Source organism: Salminus brasiliensis, chromosome 23 (genome assembly GCF_030463535.1).
Source record: "Salminus brasiliensis chromosome 23, fSalBra1.hap2, whole genome shotgun sequence".
NCBI lineage: Eukaryota > Metazoa > Chordata > Actinopteri > Characiformes > Bryconidae > Salminus > Salminus brasiliensis.
The window spans coordinates 10,462,761-10,476,823 of NC_132900.1; the positions used below are offsets into that span (position 1 = coordinate 10,462,761).

General features: G+C 42.4%; 1 protein-coding gene across 3 annotated transcripts in view; it reads right to left on the reverse strand.

The window, feature by feature from the left end:
* ephb1 (EPH receptor B1) overlaps positions 1–14,063 on the reverse strand; it is a 305,121-nt gene that overhangs the window by 81,713 nt on the left and 209,345 nt on the right. For all 3 annotated transcript variants that reach the window (XM_072669348.1, XM_072669347.1, XM_072669346.1), the window contains one exon: positions 13,682–13,806. In XM_072669348.1, the coding sequence (XP_072525449.1) occupies positions 13,682–13,806 (125 nt within the window). The remainder of the gene's footprint in view (positions 1–13,681; positions 13,807–14,063) is intronic.

Consider the following 14,063-nt stretch of genomic DNA (forward strand, 5'->3'; position numbering starts at 1 on the left):
TAGTGATAACCTACTGTAGCTTAATTCTGCAATAGATCTCCAGGAACAATATTAGGTACCCATAATCTAAGAGAATGACAACATACTTGGGTCATCCATCAGCCACTCCAGCTGAGGAGTAATGCCACAGAAATTCTCCTAGTACTAGTAGTAGTAGAGCTCCAAAATCATGGCCCCTGGTGTTCAGACAATGATAAGTGTTTTTTTTTTTTTTTTTGCTCTAGTACCATTTAATATTGAGAACTGCGATACTACACTTGGCATCAGTATTGAAATCTCTTAAAGGTTCAATGTATTTCTGAATGTGTTTATTAGGAAACCAGAATTGGTTCCTCCACAGCAGAAAGAACCTTTGAGTTCAAAATCGTCTCGAGGAACCCTTTGGTTTAAGTGCAAATTGTGCATCACTCCATGGTGTTTTCCTATTGGTGGCTTTTTGGACCTGTCCGATCAATCCCGGCCACATTCTGGGATTGAGATCTAATATTCAGAGATCAATTATTGGTCAGATCGTAAGCTAGCTTTGACTGCAAAGGCTCAACACTGGCTTCTTTTGAGCAAAAACAATGTTTACTAGCCTTCATTTAAATGGGTTTCTCTTTCTGGTCATTCGCTTGAGTGAAGGCTCTAGATCTCTGAGCATGTGTCCATCAGCTACAACTTCCAAAGCTATGTCCGGATAAAAAAGTAGCATCGACTGGTGAAAAGAAACCCTTCACAACTGTTAGGCAAAGCAGTTAACCTACTATGCTGTAGGGTTGTGTGGCATCCAGTGGCACAGGAAACATTGTACAGCTCTTTCTTGGGTTCATGATCAATGCCAATGAATCATCATTGTGAGGTCTTCCACAAATGACAGACTAGGAATGGTCAGTAAAATAGACATTCATGGTCAGTACACAACTCATTCACCTCAGCAGCAAAATCATGAAGCTCTTGAGACGAGTTCGGATAAATCAGGTGTGCAAACGTGTTGAGATGACCAACCTATGTCATCGATGATTGACAAGAACATCAATACTGTGAAATGAACGCTGTGAGTGGCTGCAAAGTGGTCATGCACTGCAGCCATTTGTTTGTTGGTCTGGATCTCAAAATAACAATCTGAAAAGATTTGCAAACAGAGCAGTATAAATGAATAGGCAAGAGAGCAGACAGACAGACAGACAGACAGAGAGAGAGAGCACTGAAAGAATGACATAAGGTCCTGAAATCAGCTCAAATCATTTTCATTACAGTCTGCTCACTGCCCATGGCTCATGCTGGGTTCAGTAATGGCTGACCCCCAGCAGTAATCAGCAGCATTAGGCCATATGGAACATCATGCAGTAGACGCAGGGACTTGCAGAAGGACCACGTTCAGTGTTGCGAGTGAGCGATTCACAATGTGAACAAGTTTAACAGAAGTAAGTGTGTGAAATTTGATATTCTAAAAAGATATAGCAATAGACATTGTGACATGTGCGCAAGTTTGGACACCCTTCCTGAGTCTCAAAAGTCACACTTCTAAAATGAGGTTCGGTTAGGCAGGTCAAGAACCTCCAACACTCAACAACCAGAGGTTCCTCTAAGCAGCTGGCTAAGGATCTGAATATGAAGCTGGCTGATGTCTACAAAGCAGGAAAATCCGGTAAAAAGATATCAAAGCACTTCGTTAAGGGCAACTGTGTTAAGGTAAGGAGACCCAAGACAACTCTTAGACAGTGCTGGTCTTGTTTGATAGCTAGAAAAGCAAAGTAAACCACATAACCCTTATGACGTCAAAGAAACTGCAGGAAGGTTTAGCTGGTGGTGCACTATTCTACTGTGCGGCATTAACCCTCTGGAGTCTGAGGGCGTTTTCTCAATCTTCTTAAAGTCACCTTTAACAGCACTTGTCTATGAGATACCCACATGTTTTACATCAAGATGTTCAGAACAATCTCAGCTCTCTCTATAATGATTTGTGCTCTGTGTGAAGAGATACTCACACCTAAACCTGAAATATTGAAATAATTTTACAGATTCTTCATATTTCCTGTAAAAACATACCTTTACTCATGCAGACTAATTGTTTTGGTGCTTTTATTCCAACAGCAGTGGAATGCTTGAATAAAATGAGGGGACGAAGGTGAGTTTCCGTCATTCAATCAGTCAGTTTCCCATAAAACATAGATGGATGCACAAACCCACCAATTACAGAGAATAGGCAGACGACGGACACACAAATCCACAAGTTAGTTAGACATGGCGAGAGGTAGAGAGGAGTATCTCAACCTATATTCACAGCTTTGTACCTCCGGATGTGAGTCACATCCGATCGGGCAATGAGATACAATCTAAAGGATGGGTTTTAAAGACTCAGGACTTATTTCTGCGCTGTATTTTGGCCAAGATATTAACAGAAGCATCGAGAAACATCAAATTTGACATGCTGGTGCATTCATAAACTCAAACACATCAGAAAGAAACCTAACCTGTGACCCTATCACAAATGTCAGACATATATGAAGTATGCAAAAATGACCAAGATAAGCTAGAGGCATTCTGGGAACAAGTGCTGAGGACTGATGAAATTAAATAGACACTAAATAAACCCTTCTGCTGCATTCAATGCAAATAATCCCCTGACAACTGTTAGGCAAGGCAGTAGATCTAGTATGCTTTGGGGTTGTGTGGCAGCCAGTGGCCAAGGAAACCTAATACAGGTAGGTGGACAAGTGGAATCTAGAAAATATCTGGATGCAAATGTGACAGTCGTTTGAGGAGTGGAGCATGGAGTGTGATCTATAACCTACCTAAAATATGCCATGAATTACTATTAATAAAACCACTTAAATACTAAACTGCACTAAATTACTTCATTAAAATAAGAAAAACGAGACATCTTGAGAGGTGTTTTACAACGATCAACATCAGCGCAATGCCAGCAGCGTTTCAGTGTGGCCACATGTCACAGTGTTTCTTGCTGATTTCGCGGCACCGCCTGGCAGTGCGTCCTTTTAGCGAACTAGCCAGGAGTGGACCTCTCCTGCTGCCAGTCAAATGGGGATTAGCAAAGCCCCTCCTTTTCCCCATCCACCCCCTCTGGACAGGAGTGGGTGGGGCTTTATGGCGCCTGGCCCACAGGAACATGTGCCAGGGCAGGACAGACAGGGGTCTCAGTGTGTAATCTAGGGGAGCAGTGGGAGGGGTCCAGCAGGGGACTGGCGTCATCTCTGAGCTAGCCAAGTAGCTCGTGCTGCATCTTGCACAAAGACACACACACACACACACACACACACAAACACACACACACATACATAGCAAAGCTGGCACCGGCTTTGGTCCCTAGAGTGGCATACGTGTGCCACTTCCCCCACCCTGCCGGCACATGCCAGCCTTCTGCAGCATGGCAAGAACACCTGGCCGAGCAGAGGGCCGTGGCTCAAATCCACACTCAGAACAGAATTAGAACAGTGGTGCTCAGAAGCCAAATAGAGAACACAGCATTATAACAGCATAGATCTAGGCTTTGAACACTGATGTACAACACCTCTCAAAGCCTCGCACCTTCAGATTCAGTACAGGCTCGCTCTGTTCCTCAATTGGTTGCTAGAGGTGTAAATGTCTGACCACATCACTTGATGTCACCACGATTCATGTAGATGCTCTTGTGGATTTTTACACTTAAAATATGGGAAAATTGCTGCTCTCCTTCATATCTGGTATTCAAGAACAACACTGTTCTTATCCAAATCCACATATCTAGAACAACTCTGATCTTATCCATGTTCACATACAGAACATCTGCAATGTCCCCTACATATTTAAGATTAGCTCTGAACTCATCCATTTCTACAGATCTTGAATAGCTCAGCCTCCTATTCACATCTCTGTCATTAGCCACATATCTAGAATATGTGGCTCATATCTTATTAATATACACAAATCCAGAACATCTACAATATCCCCTAAATGTCCAATAATGGCTCTGAACTCACAGCCACATATCTAGAATAGCTCATATCTTATCCATATTCAAATATCCAGAACATCTGCAATGCCCCCCACATATCTACAATAGCTCTGAACTCATCCACATCCACATATCTAGAATAGCTATGAACTCATCAATATTCACATATCTAGAATAGCTATGAACTCATCAATATTCACATATCTAGAATAGTTCTGAAGTCATCAATATTCACATATCTAGAACATCTGCAGTGCCCCCACATATCTACAATAGCTCTGAACTCATCCACATCCACATATCTAGAATAGCTCTAAACTCATCCACATCCACATATCTAGAATAGCTCTAAACTCATCCATATCCACATATCTAGAATAGCTCTAAACTCATCCACATCCACATATCTAGAATAGCTCTAAACTCATCCATATCCACATATCTAGAATAGCTCTAAACTTATCCACATCCAAATATCTAGAATAGCTCTGAAATGTCCCTCACAGGTTTCATCCTTATTCACATATCCAGAACATCTGCAATGCCCCCATATCATGGTATATGATATATGATATATTCTCTGATCTTATTCATATTCACATCTCTACATCTCTGCCATTAGGCACATATCTAGAATAGCTTAGATCCTAATCCACATCCATATAGCTAAAATAGCTCAGATCCTCATCCATATTCCCATGTCATCTGCATCACCTCCAATGCCCCCCACATATCTACAACATATTTCATTCGCATCTATATATGTACAAAGGCTCTGATCTCATCGACATCCATTCATTTGGAATAGCTCGGAATTTATCCACATCCACATTTCTAGAGCATCTCTGACATGTGTCACACATCTAGAACAGCTCTGATCTTCTTTTATAGCAACATATGCAGAACAGCCACATATGCACACATCCCAGCACACACTCAATAAAACAATGCAGTGAGTGGAATGTAATGGAACAGTCACGCCACCTGCAGATGAAACACTACAGTCCATATCTGACGTTTTCCGACAAGATTAAAAGCCTGTTCTGACATTTCCTTCGGAAATGCTCTTCATATCTTGGGAACTCTCAAAGGTAGCATGTTTCTTTAATCATGAAATTCAGCAATCTTGGGCCACTCCGTGGCATTCCGTAGAGAGTTTTCCGACAGAGGTGTCAGAATGATTTTTTTGTGACACACACACACACACACACACACACACACACACACACACACACACACACACACACACACACACACACACTGTGACTAAGTGTGGCTGATGGCTTCCGAGAAAGCAGCGTTTCAGGATCGCTTTCATTAAAGCTCTCTTAAGGAACGGGATGGAGATAAAACAGGACTTGAAGCTTCCCGTCACGTCAGCGTGGAGCAGATAAGCCCCGTATGATAATTTCATTTGGTAAATGGATCAGTAGAGTCTGCTTAGTCTGCTCACATACACCCTGCCGCATTTCAATGCACATTCCTGATCGCATATCTTTTGATCTTCCGAGGCGTGTGTCAGGGGTCAGCCATTAATTCAAGCTTTTTTCCTCTCTGTGATCCCCATCCCAACTCCGCCCACCTAAAAACCCATACATACACACACACACTTTTCCTATAAACAAACATAGTCACACGTGTGCATGTCCATGGCCGTCAGCGCTCCATTAGGTGGGTCGATCCATGTCACAAAATGAGATAAAAGACAGTGTGTGTGTGTGTGTGTGTGTGTGTGTGTGTGTCAGGTGGCAGATAAGTGTTGTTTACTCTTCAGAAAGTAGAGACACGGTAACTGTAAAGGTAACTGTAAACTCCCTTTACGTAGGAAAACGACCATGTCTGTGTAACCGCCACTGCCCACTTACTTCTACGCAACCTTGATGTTGGCATGGAAGCTAAGCAATACATCCACTAGAGGGCAGTCCAAAGTCAAACGTTTCTGACAACAACAGACATGGCAAAGGGTGGAGGAGGATGGAGGTCGTCCATCCGTATCTAAGCTTCTATAAAAGAGGCACGGCCTGTGAGCTGTCCGTGGTCCTGAAGAGGGAAGGAAACCTTAGTTTCTTTGTTAGAGGGATCGTGGTGATGTACTTGCGTGTGTAAACAGCTGTGAAAAAGGTTCAGCCATTAGTTTCTTGTCCCCGCGATTTCCAGACATACTGCTCCGTTCCATCCATATCTAAGCTTTTAGAAAGGGTGCACGAATGCGAACGAAAGGAACACAGGGTATGGACAGAAGGCCGGACTGTCCGGATCCGTATCCTTAATTACTGTTGGGCATTAATGAGCCTTAAAAGAGTGTATTTATCTAGAGCAAAAAGATCAGATCTAGAAAGAAAGAGAAAGAAAGAAAACAATAAAAAAAGAAAAGTAGGAAGAGAAATAAAGGAGGGGAAAGACAGACAGACAGACAGACAGACATGTGAGGTGATGTCTGGATGTTTACTTTTTCTCTAATACAAACACTCATTCGTCTAAATCAGTCTACCCATCTGCTGGGCTGAGCAGGGTTCAGAGGAAGAGAGAGATAGGGAGAGAGAGAGCGTATTTTAACATGTGACTGCAAGTATTTCATGTTTTATAGGTGTGCGTGAGTGTTTAACAGGTGAGTGTTTCACAGGTGAATGTATTCTGTTTCGTAGTTCGGGTGTGAGTTTTTCATAAGTGGGAAAGAGTGTTTAATAGGCGTGTATGAGTATTTAATAGGTGTGTAAGAGTGTTTTATATGTGTGTATGAGTATTTCAAAGGTGTGTAAGAGCGTTTTATAGGTGTGTATGAGTATTTAATAGGTGTGTAAGAGTGTTTTATAGGTGTGTATGAGTATTTAATAGGTGTGTAAGAGTGTTTTATAGGTGTGTATGGGTATTTAATAGGTGTGTAAGAGTGTTTTATAGGTGTGTGCGCGAATATTTCAAAGATATACACAACATAGGTATGAGAGTGTTTTATACGGAAGCAAATGCATTATGTAAGTGTTTCACAGGTGTGTGGAAGTATTTCATAGGAGTGCAAAATATTTTAGTAGGTATGGTATTTTCTGTTTTTCTTATGGATATGTTAATAACAATCATTCTTCTTCTTCTTTTTCTTCTTCTTCTTCTTCTTCTTATTATTATTATGTTACATATAAATGAACTAAGAAATTAAAGTCTTAGATAATCATTAAGCCTTCTGTGAACACACAGAAGGAACTGAGGTTTCCCTCCCTCTTCAGGACCACGGACAGCGGTTGCAACATCCAAACATACTGAACTCCGAAGAGCAATTCAGACACTGTGTGGCCACTGTGTTCTAGTAAATAACATGATCATAGAAATGGGATGATTCAGGATTTACTGCTTTCCTCCTTCCCGGGAGGAGGAATCATCATTTCTCAGTTCCACAGTGAAACTGCACAAACCCAGCTCAGAACCACCAAATTCCACCAAACGAACACTGCCCTTGCAGCAGGATGAGTTTATTTAGTATTAGAGCCGCCGTTTCTGCTGCCTGGCAAATAAACATCATCCCAAAATCTTGTAAGCCTCATTTTATCCAGCTTTGCGGTTCCAGTCTGGCACTGACCCAACCATAAACCGTTTAATTCACTGATTAATTAGTTAGTAAATTGAGCTATTGCCAATTCAGAAGAGGAGTAAACACGTCTTCTCCGTGGCGGAAAGCCCTAGCTGCACGGAGCTGCAGTTTCCATATCCAGTTTTCATCTTTTAGTTCTGCTAGAACTAATAACACTGCAGCATCTGTACTACATCTGAAGAGCTTCTGCCAATGACACGGCCTCTTCCGTCAAGCTCAGTACTGGATTAATAACCAGACTTTTTGGCCCGAATAGCACTGCGTGGTCTCAACAGCATGGAGAGATCCAGCTCCCTAGCTCTCTGGCAACGTTTTATCAGATAATGGAGAAAGGGTCATGTCATATCTGAAGGTCAGGGAGTTCTCTAGTTCTAGATTAGGCTAAAAAGCATCATAAATACTCAGAAAGCAAGGCATTCAGCATTCAGCAAGCATTAGTGAGGTCAGGATGTTGGATGATGAAGACCCAACCTCATCCCTAACTCCCCAACTCATCCGAAAAGTACTGGGTGGAGCACCAACCATCATTCCAGAGACCACACTGCTCCACAGCTCAATGCTAGGGGGCTTTACACCCCTCTAGCCTGGCCTTTTTTTGGTCACATTTTTAACTTTTTCTTCCAGTTTGGTGCTGCCAATTAACCCACCTCTTCATAACTCCCCCTAGCACCAGCAATTCCCCCAACACTAGGAGGGTAAGACTTAACCCATGCCTCCTTCCACATTCCTTCCAACTGCTGCCAGTGAGTCATCGCCAGACAGCCGCCGGAAAGTGCCAGGTCTCCAGCTCCACAGATGCCTGCGCCTGCCAACATTACTTAAGTATATTGCGAGACGAGGTGAGACCGCCATCTACCCACCTGGAGAAAGCGTGGCCAATTGTGCACTCTCGGACTCTGGCCTCCGATGGCAAAGCGCATGGCTGTGACCCCCGGTCAAAGCCCCTGTTCATGTTTATCTGCTGCAGAGAGCCCTGTTCTACTGGCTGTACTGCTCTACAGGGACTAGACAAGCTGTGTGCGAGTGTGCATCTGTACATCTGTATCAGCAATACTTCATATAGCTGAAAGCATTCATCAAAAGGGGTGTCCACAAACATTTGGACACAGTGTATTGTTATTTTTGTATTGTTTTAATGCCAGGTTATGATTATTTAGTTTGTATTATTATTATTATTATTATTATTATTACTGCAGTAGTTTTAATCTGACGTTTCCTCCAAATGCACTTATTTTAACTAGGCTACCATCATGGTCCTCTGTGAACCGAATAGGCGTGGATGTGTAACAGTGTTCAGGCGGCTGATGGCTTTTCTAATTAATTATCTGCTGTGTGAGCTCAGGCTTTTTTATTCAAGTGGCTCTAGAGCTCAAAGTCATTTTAAACATGGCGACATGCAGAGCTGCGCTGTTTAGTTTTTTTTTTTTGTGTGTGTGTGTGTGTGTGTTTTACAGAGACCCTGAGTGTATTCGGCTGTTAATCAGCTTTCAGGCTGAACTCTGTAATCAAGGACATGATTAAAAAAATATAATAATAATAAAAAAAAAGAAGCAAAACAAAACAACAGTCTCGTTCAAACACGAGAGCAGAGTGGAATGCAAACAAGGCCGTGATTGATATCAGGGTAGTAATCTCTGAAGTGTAAAAATGTTTATTCCAAAACATTCCACCCTCTGGCATTCATTTCCTAAACCTCCGCCTCCATTCACACACACACACTCACACACACTCACACACACAGTAAAATAATAGCCTGGTGCGCATCGCTGCAGGCACATAGTTTGCAGTGATTTTCTTTACTAAGACTAGAACGAGGACGATCAGCTTGGCCGAGCTGTTCTTCCACTGATTCCCAGCTCTGGGATTTGAAGGGAGGCATTCCTGCAGAAACTCCCTGTAATCCTGCAGCGTGGAAAGTAAAGGATGTGCTACACGAGTGTCCTGCCAGAATTAAGTGTTTTAAAAAGTTTTCAACTCAGTCTGCATCAACAATCAACCCTTTACTCCTAGTAACGTAGATGTTTCTAATTAAGTGTTCAGTCAGTGCAATGCAAGGTAGGTGTTTCTAATAAAGTGGCCAGTGAATGAAAGTACAAGGTAGGTGTTCTAATTAAAGTGGCAAGTGAGACAATAACAGGGTAGATGTTTCCAATTAAGTGGCCAGTTAGAGGAGGTACATAGAGGAGGTACAAGGTAGGTGTTTCCAATAAAGTGTCCAGTCCGCTGACGCACAATGTAGGCATTTCTAATAAAGTGGCCAGTAAGTAAAAGAACAAGGTAGGTGTTTCTAATAAAGTGGCCAGTGAGTGGAAGTACAAGGTAGGTGTTTCTAATTAAGTGTTCAATCAGTGCAATGCGAGATAGATGTTTCTAATGAATTGGCCAGTGAATGAAAGTACAAGGTAGGTGTTTCTAATAAAGTGGCAAGTGAGTAAAAATACAAAGTAGGTGTTCCTATTAAAGTGGCAAGTAAGAAGATAAGAGTAGATGTTTCCAATTAAGTGGCCAGTTAGAGGAGTGGCAGTGAGTGGCCAGCGAGTGGCAGAACAAAATAGATGTTTCCAATAAAGTGGCCACAGAGGTGATGTACAAGGTGTTTTCAGTAAAGTGGCCAGTCCATGGTAGTATAAAGTAGATGTTTCCAATAAAATGGCCAGTGAGTGGAGGTATAAGGTAGGTGATTCTAATTAAGTGTCCAGTCAGTTGACACACAATGTAGGTGTTTCCAATAAAGTGGCCAGTGAGTGGAAGTACAAGGTAGGCATTTCCAATAAAGTGTCCAGTCAGTTGACACACAGTGTAGGTGTTCCCAATAAAGTGGCCAGTAAATGGAGGTACAAGGTAGGCATTTCCAATAAAGTGGTCAGTGAGTTGACGCACAATGTAGGTGTTTCCAATAAAGTGGCCAGTGCGTACAGAGCAGATGTTTCTAATAAAGAGACCATTTAGCACATACTCCGCAGACATGGCCAGTGACAAAGGAAGCGTTTGACCTGTGGTCAGCTCACAACAGCTAAAAGACGCTTCAACGCTGCACACAATCATAAAGTGCAAGGCAGCTAATAATGAAGCACTTTAATTAGCGGGAGAGCCAGAGAGCGTTCATTGCCTTTGATATTCCTCACTTCTCTCATGTCTTACACGAGAAGCCGTTTGCTCCGTATTTCCCCCTCCACATTTGTTTAAGAAGTGCTCATCCATTTGCCTAAAGGAGCCACGCAGCACAAATAAGGAGATGATTACTCTTCATGCATATTTATAGGTAAATAAGTGTTTCCACTCATGGTGTTTGCATTGCACTAAACCATTGTGGAGAGGAATCTTCATCCCGCAGCTTCTGATTAAACTCATTTTCATATCCTCACTCGTTTCTCCACGCGGCAAATCATCACACAATAACCATGAAGAAGGCTGGAAGAGCCTGATTGCTTTTGCAGGGAAACTGTCAGCCAGTGTGTACAGATCTTCACTCCTGGTGTGTCCTATCAGGCGTTAAAGGGGAACTTCACTGATGTTTCTAAATCTGTGCATAATGCAATGGCTAAGATGTAAACAAAGTCATTGAGTTTGGGTAAGCGGAAAATGCTCCGTTCCAGACAAAGCGCGACGCGTCATAATAGTCCACAGTGCTGGTGAATGTGACCAGATGTGACCAGCTTTTGTCATTAAATGCTCTTTTGCAGAAAGTTATGACATGGAACTGTTACAAATACGCTGTCTGATGTCGGAGACACTGTTTTTCAATAGTCGTGAGATAAACCTTTAGTCTCAAACGTGTTTTTCAATACTCATTCTTGGCGGAGTGATACATAGAACAAAGTAGTCCCTGAAGAGAAGGTACTGTTTCTGATCTATCACTATTTTACCACCATCTTCACATTTTAGAAACTTACATAACAATATACATGTGGGTTTACTGGTGGTTTTGGATAATGAATTATAACCAATATGGACAAAAGTCTTAGGACACACCTCTTAATCAATGAATTCTGGTGTTTCATTCAGTCCCATTGCCATAGGTGTACAAAATCAAGCACCTAGCCAAGGAGCTCACTGAATTCCAGTGTGGTTCTGTAATCGGATGCCACCGTTGCAACAAAAAGTCAGTTGGTGAAATTTCTTCCCTCTTAGATATTCTACCATCAGTGATATTATTGAAATGTGGAAGTGTTTAGGAACCACATCAACTCAGACTACAAACATCACAGAACCAGCCCAGGTAACATGTCAGAAAGTATGGATGCCCAACAGTGTGAGTGATGGGACCAGGAAGGGTTAAACATGGGTGCTTATCAGGGTTGTACACTGGGGCCAACATTAGGCCTAGATGGGACTACTTTCCACCCATGTCAGCCCCAAATAAGTATGTTGGCTAGAAGTGCTCCAAACCTCCTCTGGTATTAACATCAGCAAAAACGTGGCTTGGTTTTCATGGCTAAGCAGCTGCATGGAAGTTTTTCATCACCAAGCACAAAGCCAAGTGTTGGATGGAGTAGTATAAAGTACACCACTGGAATCTAGAGCAATGGAAACATGTTCGCTGGTCACCTGCCTGACTGCACTGTGCCAACTGTAAAGTTTGGTAGAGGAGGGATAATGGGGCTATGGGGCTGTTTTTCAGGGGCTGGCTCATAGGCCCCTTTGTTCCAGTGAGGGGAAATAAGATAAGATAAGATAAGATAATCCTTTATTAGTCCCGCAGTGGGGAAATTCACAAGAAGAAGCTCAGAAGTGAGCAGGAGCTGCTGCAACAGGCTGCCACCTCCGCGGCGCCAGATCGTTAGAAGAAATCTTAATGCTTCAGCAAACCGGGACATTTCTGTAACTGCCAACTTTGTGGGCAATGTCATCTATGATGCAAAGGGGGGGCAACTCCATATTAATGTCTATGGGTTTAGAATGAGACATCATAAAAGCTCCTGAAGTGTGTAATATGTAGGTGTCCCAATACTTTTGTCCTTTTACTGTATCATGTCTATATCTGTATTTCTGTATTGTAGATATCACAGCCCCTGGTTCCTATCACTACCACAGTTTCTCTGTAATGGAGTCATGGAGCTCCATCCAATATCTTTGGGATGAGTTAGAGTGACGTTTGGGATCCAGAACTAAATCATCCAACATCGGTTGCTGACCTCACTAATGTTGGTGATCGGAAACAGACGAGTTAAATGTCTACAAAAGCTCCTTCAGAGAAAGGTACCAGGTGTGTGTGTGGGTGTGTTTTGCAATATGAAAAAGCTGCATATCATGTTATTGGGTTGAGGAAGAAGTCAATTTACCCTGTGTGTGTACACAAACCACTATCAGCATTTTCTGTGTGTGTGTGTGTGTGTTTGTGTGTTTAAAAAAGAAAAATAAGTGTGTATCCCTCTGCACAAACAGAATATGAGAATATGTGTGTTCGCAATCTCTGAAGTGAAAGACAAGGAAAAGCAATCTGTTTGTTGTTGTTGTTTGTGTGTGTATGAGTTGTGTGTGTGTGTGTTTGTCTGCCATTGTGTGCCCTTTCCAGCTAGTGTATATAAAAGGGCTGAGGGTTAGTGAACTGTGTGTGTGTGGGTGGCTGGGCCTCTCTATAACCACCAGCAGAACATATGTAGTCCACTATTATGAAGAGTGTATTTCAGAGGAGTATACATTTGTACCTTGTTTAAACTGGATTCCAGGCATAGAGTGGAGTCCACAATAAGGGGGTTAGTAACAGTCCGGGCCAGAATAAGAGGGGTCTGGGGTCACAGTAAACAGGTTGGTAAAGTTCTGAGCATCAATGAATGGGGTTTGTAAGGTTCTGGGTCATAGGGTTGGAGTCTGTAAAGTTCCTGGTCACAGTAAGGAAAGATTTGTAAAGGTCCAGGTCACTGTAAGGGAAGGGGGGGGTTGCGAAGGTTCTGGCCATAGTAAGAGGAGGTAAGTAAAGTTCTGAGACACAGCAAAGAGTTTTGTAAAGTTCCAGGCCACCAAAAGGGGAGTTGCAAAGGTTAAGGCCACTTTATGAGGGGTTTTTTAAAGTTCCAGACCACACTAATGTCCGGGTTTGTAAAGGTCATGAGCCACAGTAAGGGAGGGGGTGGTTGTAAAGTTCACAGTAAAGTCAGGGTCACATTTACATTAGTGTTTACTGGACAGCTAACATAACACACACACACACACAGCTCTCCTACCTTCTCGTAGTAGCGGAGCTCGTAGTCCAGTATGATGCCGTTGGGCTGCTCAGGCTGTGGCCATGACAATGTGATGCTCCTCATGGTAGAGCTGACCTGATGCATTATGGGTACCATGGATGGAGCTTAGAAAGAGAAGAGAGAGATAAACATTATTATTATTATAATTATTATTATTATCATCATCTAAACACACTTAACATTTAACAGACTGGAAATGAATGAAAGGAAGAGAAAGAGGGGAAGAGAAAGTGAGAGAGAGCATGAGAGAGACATCATAAGGGAAAGAGAGAGTAGTGAGACAGACAGCAAGAGATACACTATATGGACAAAAGTATTGGGACACCTACTCATTCATTGCTTCTTCTGAAAGCAAGAGCAT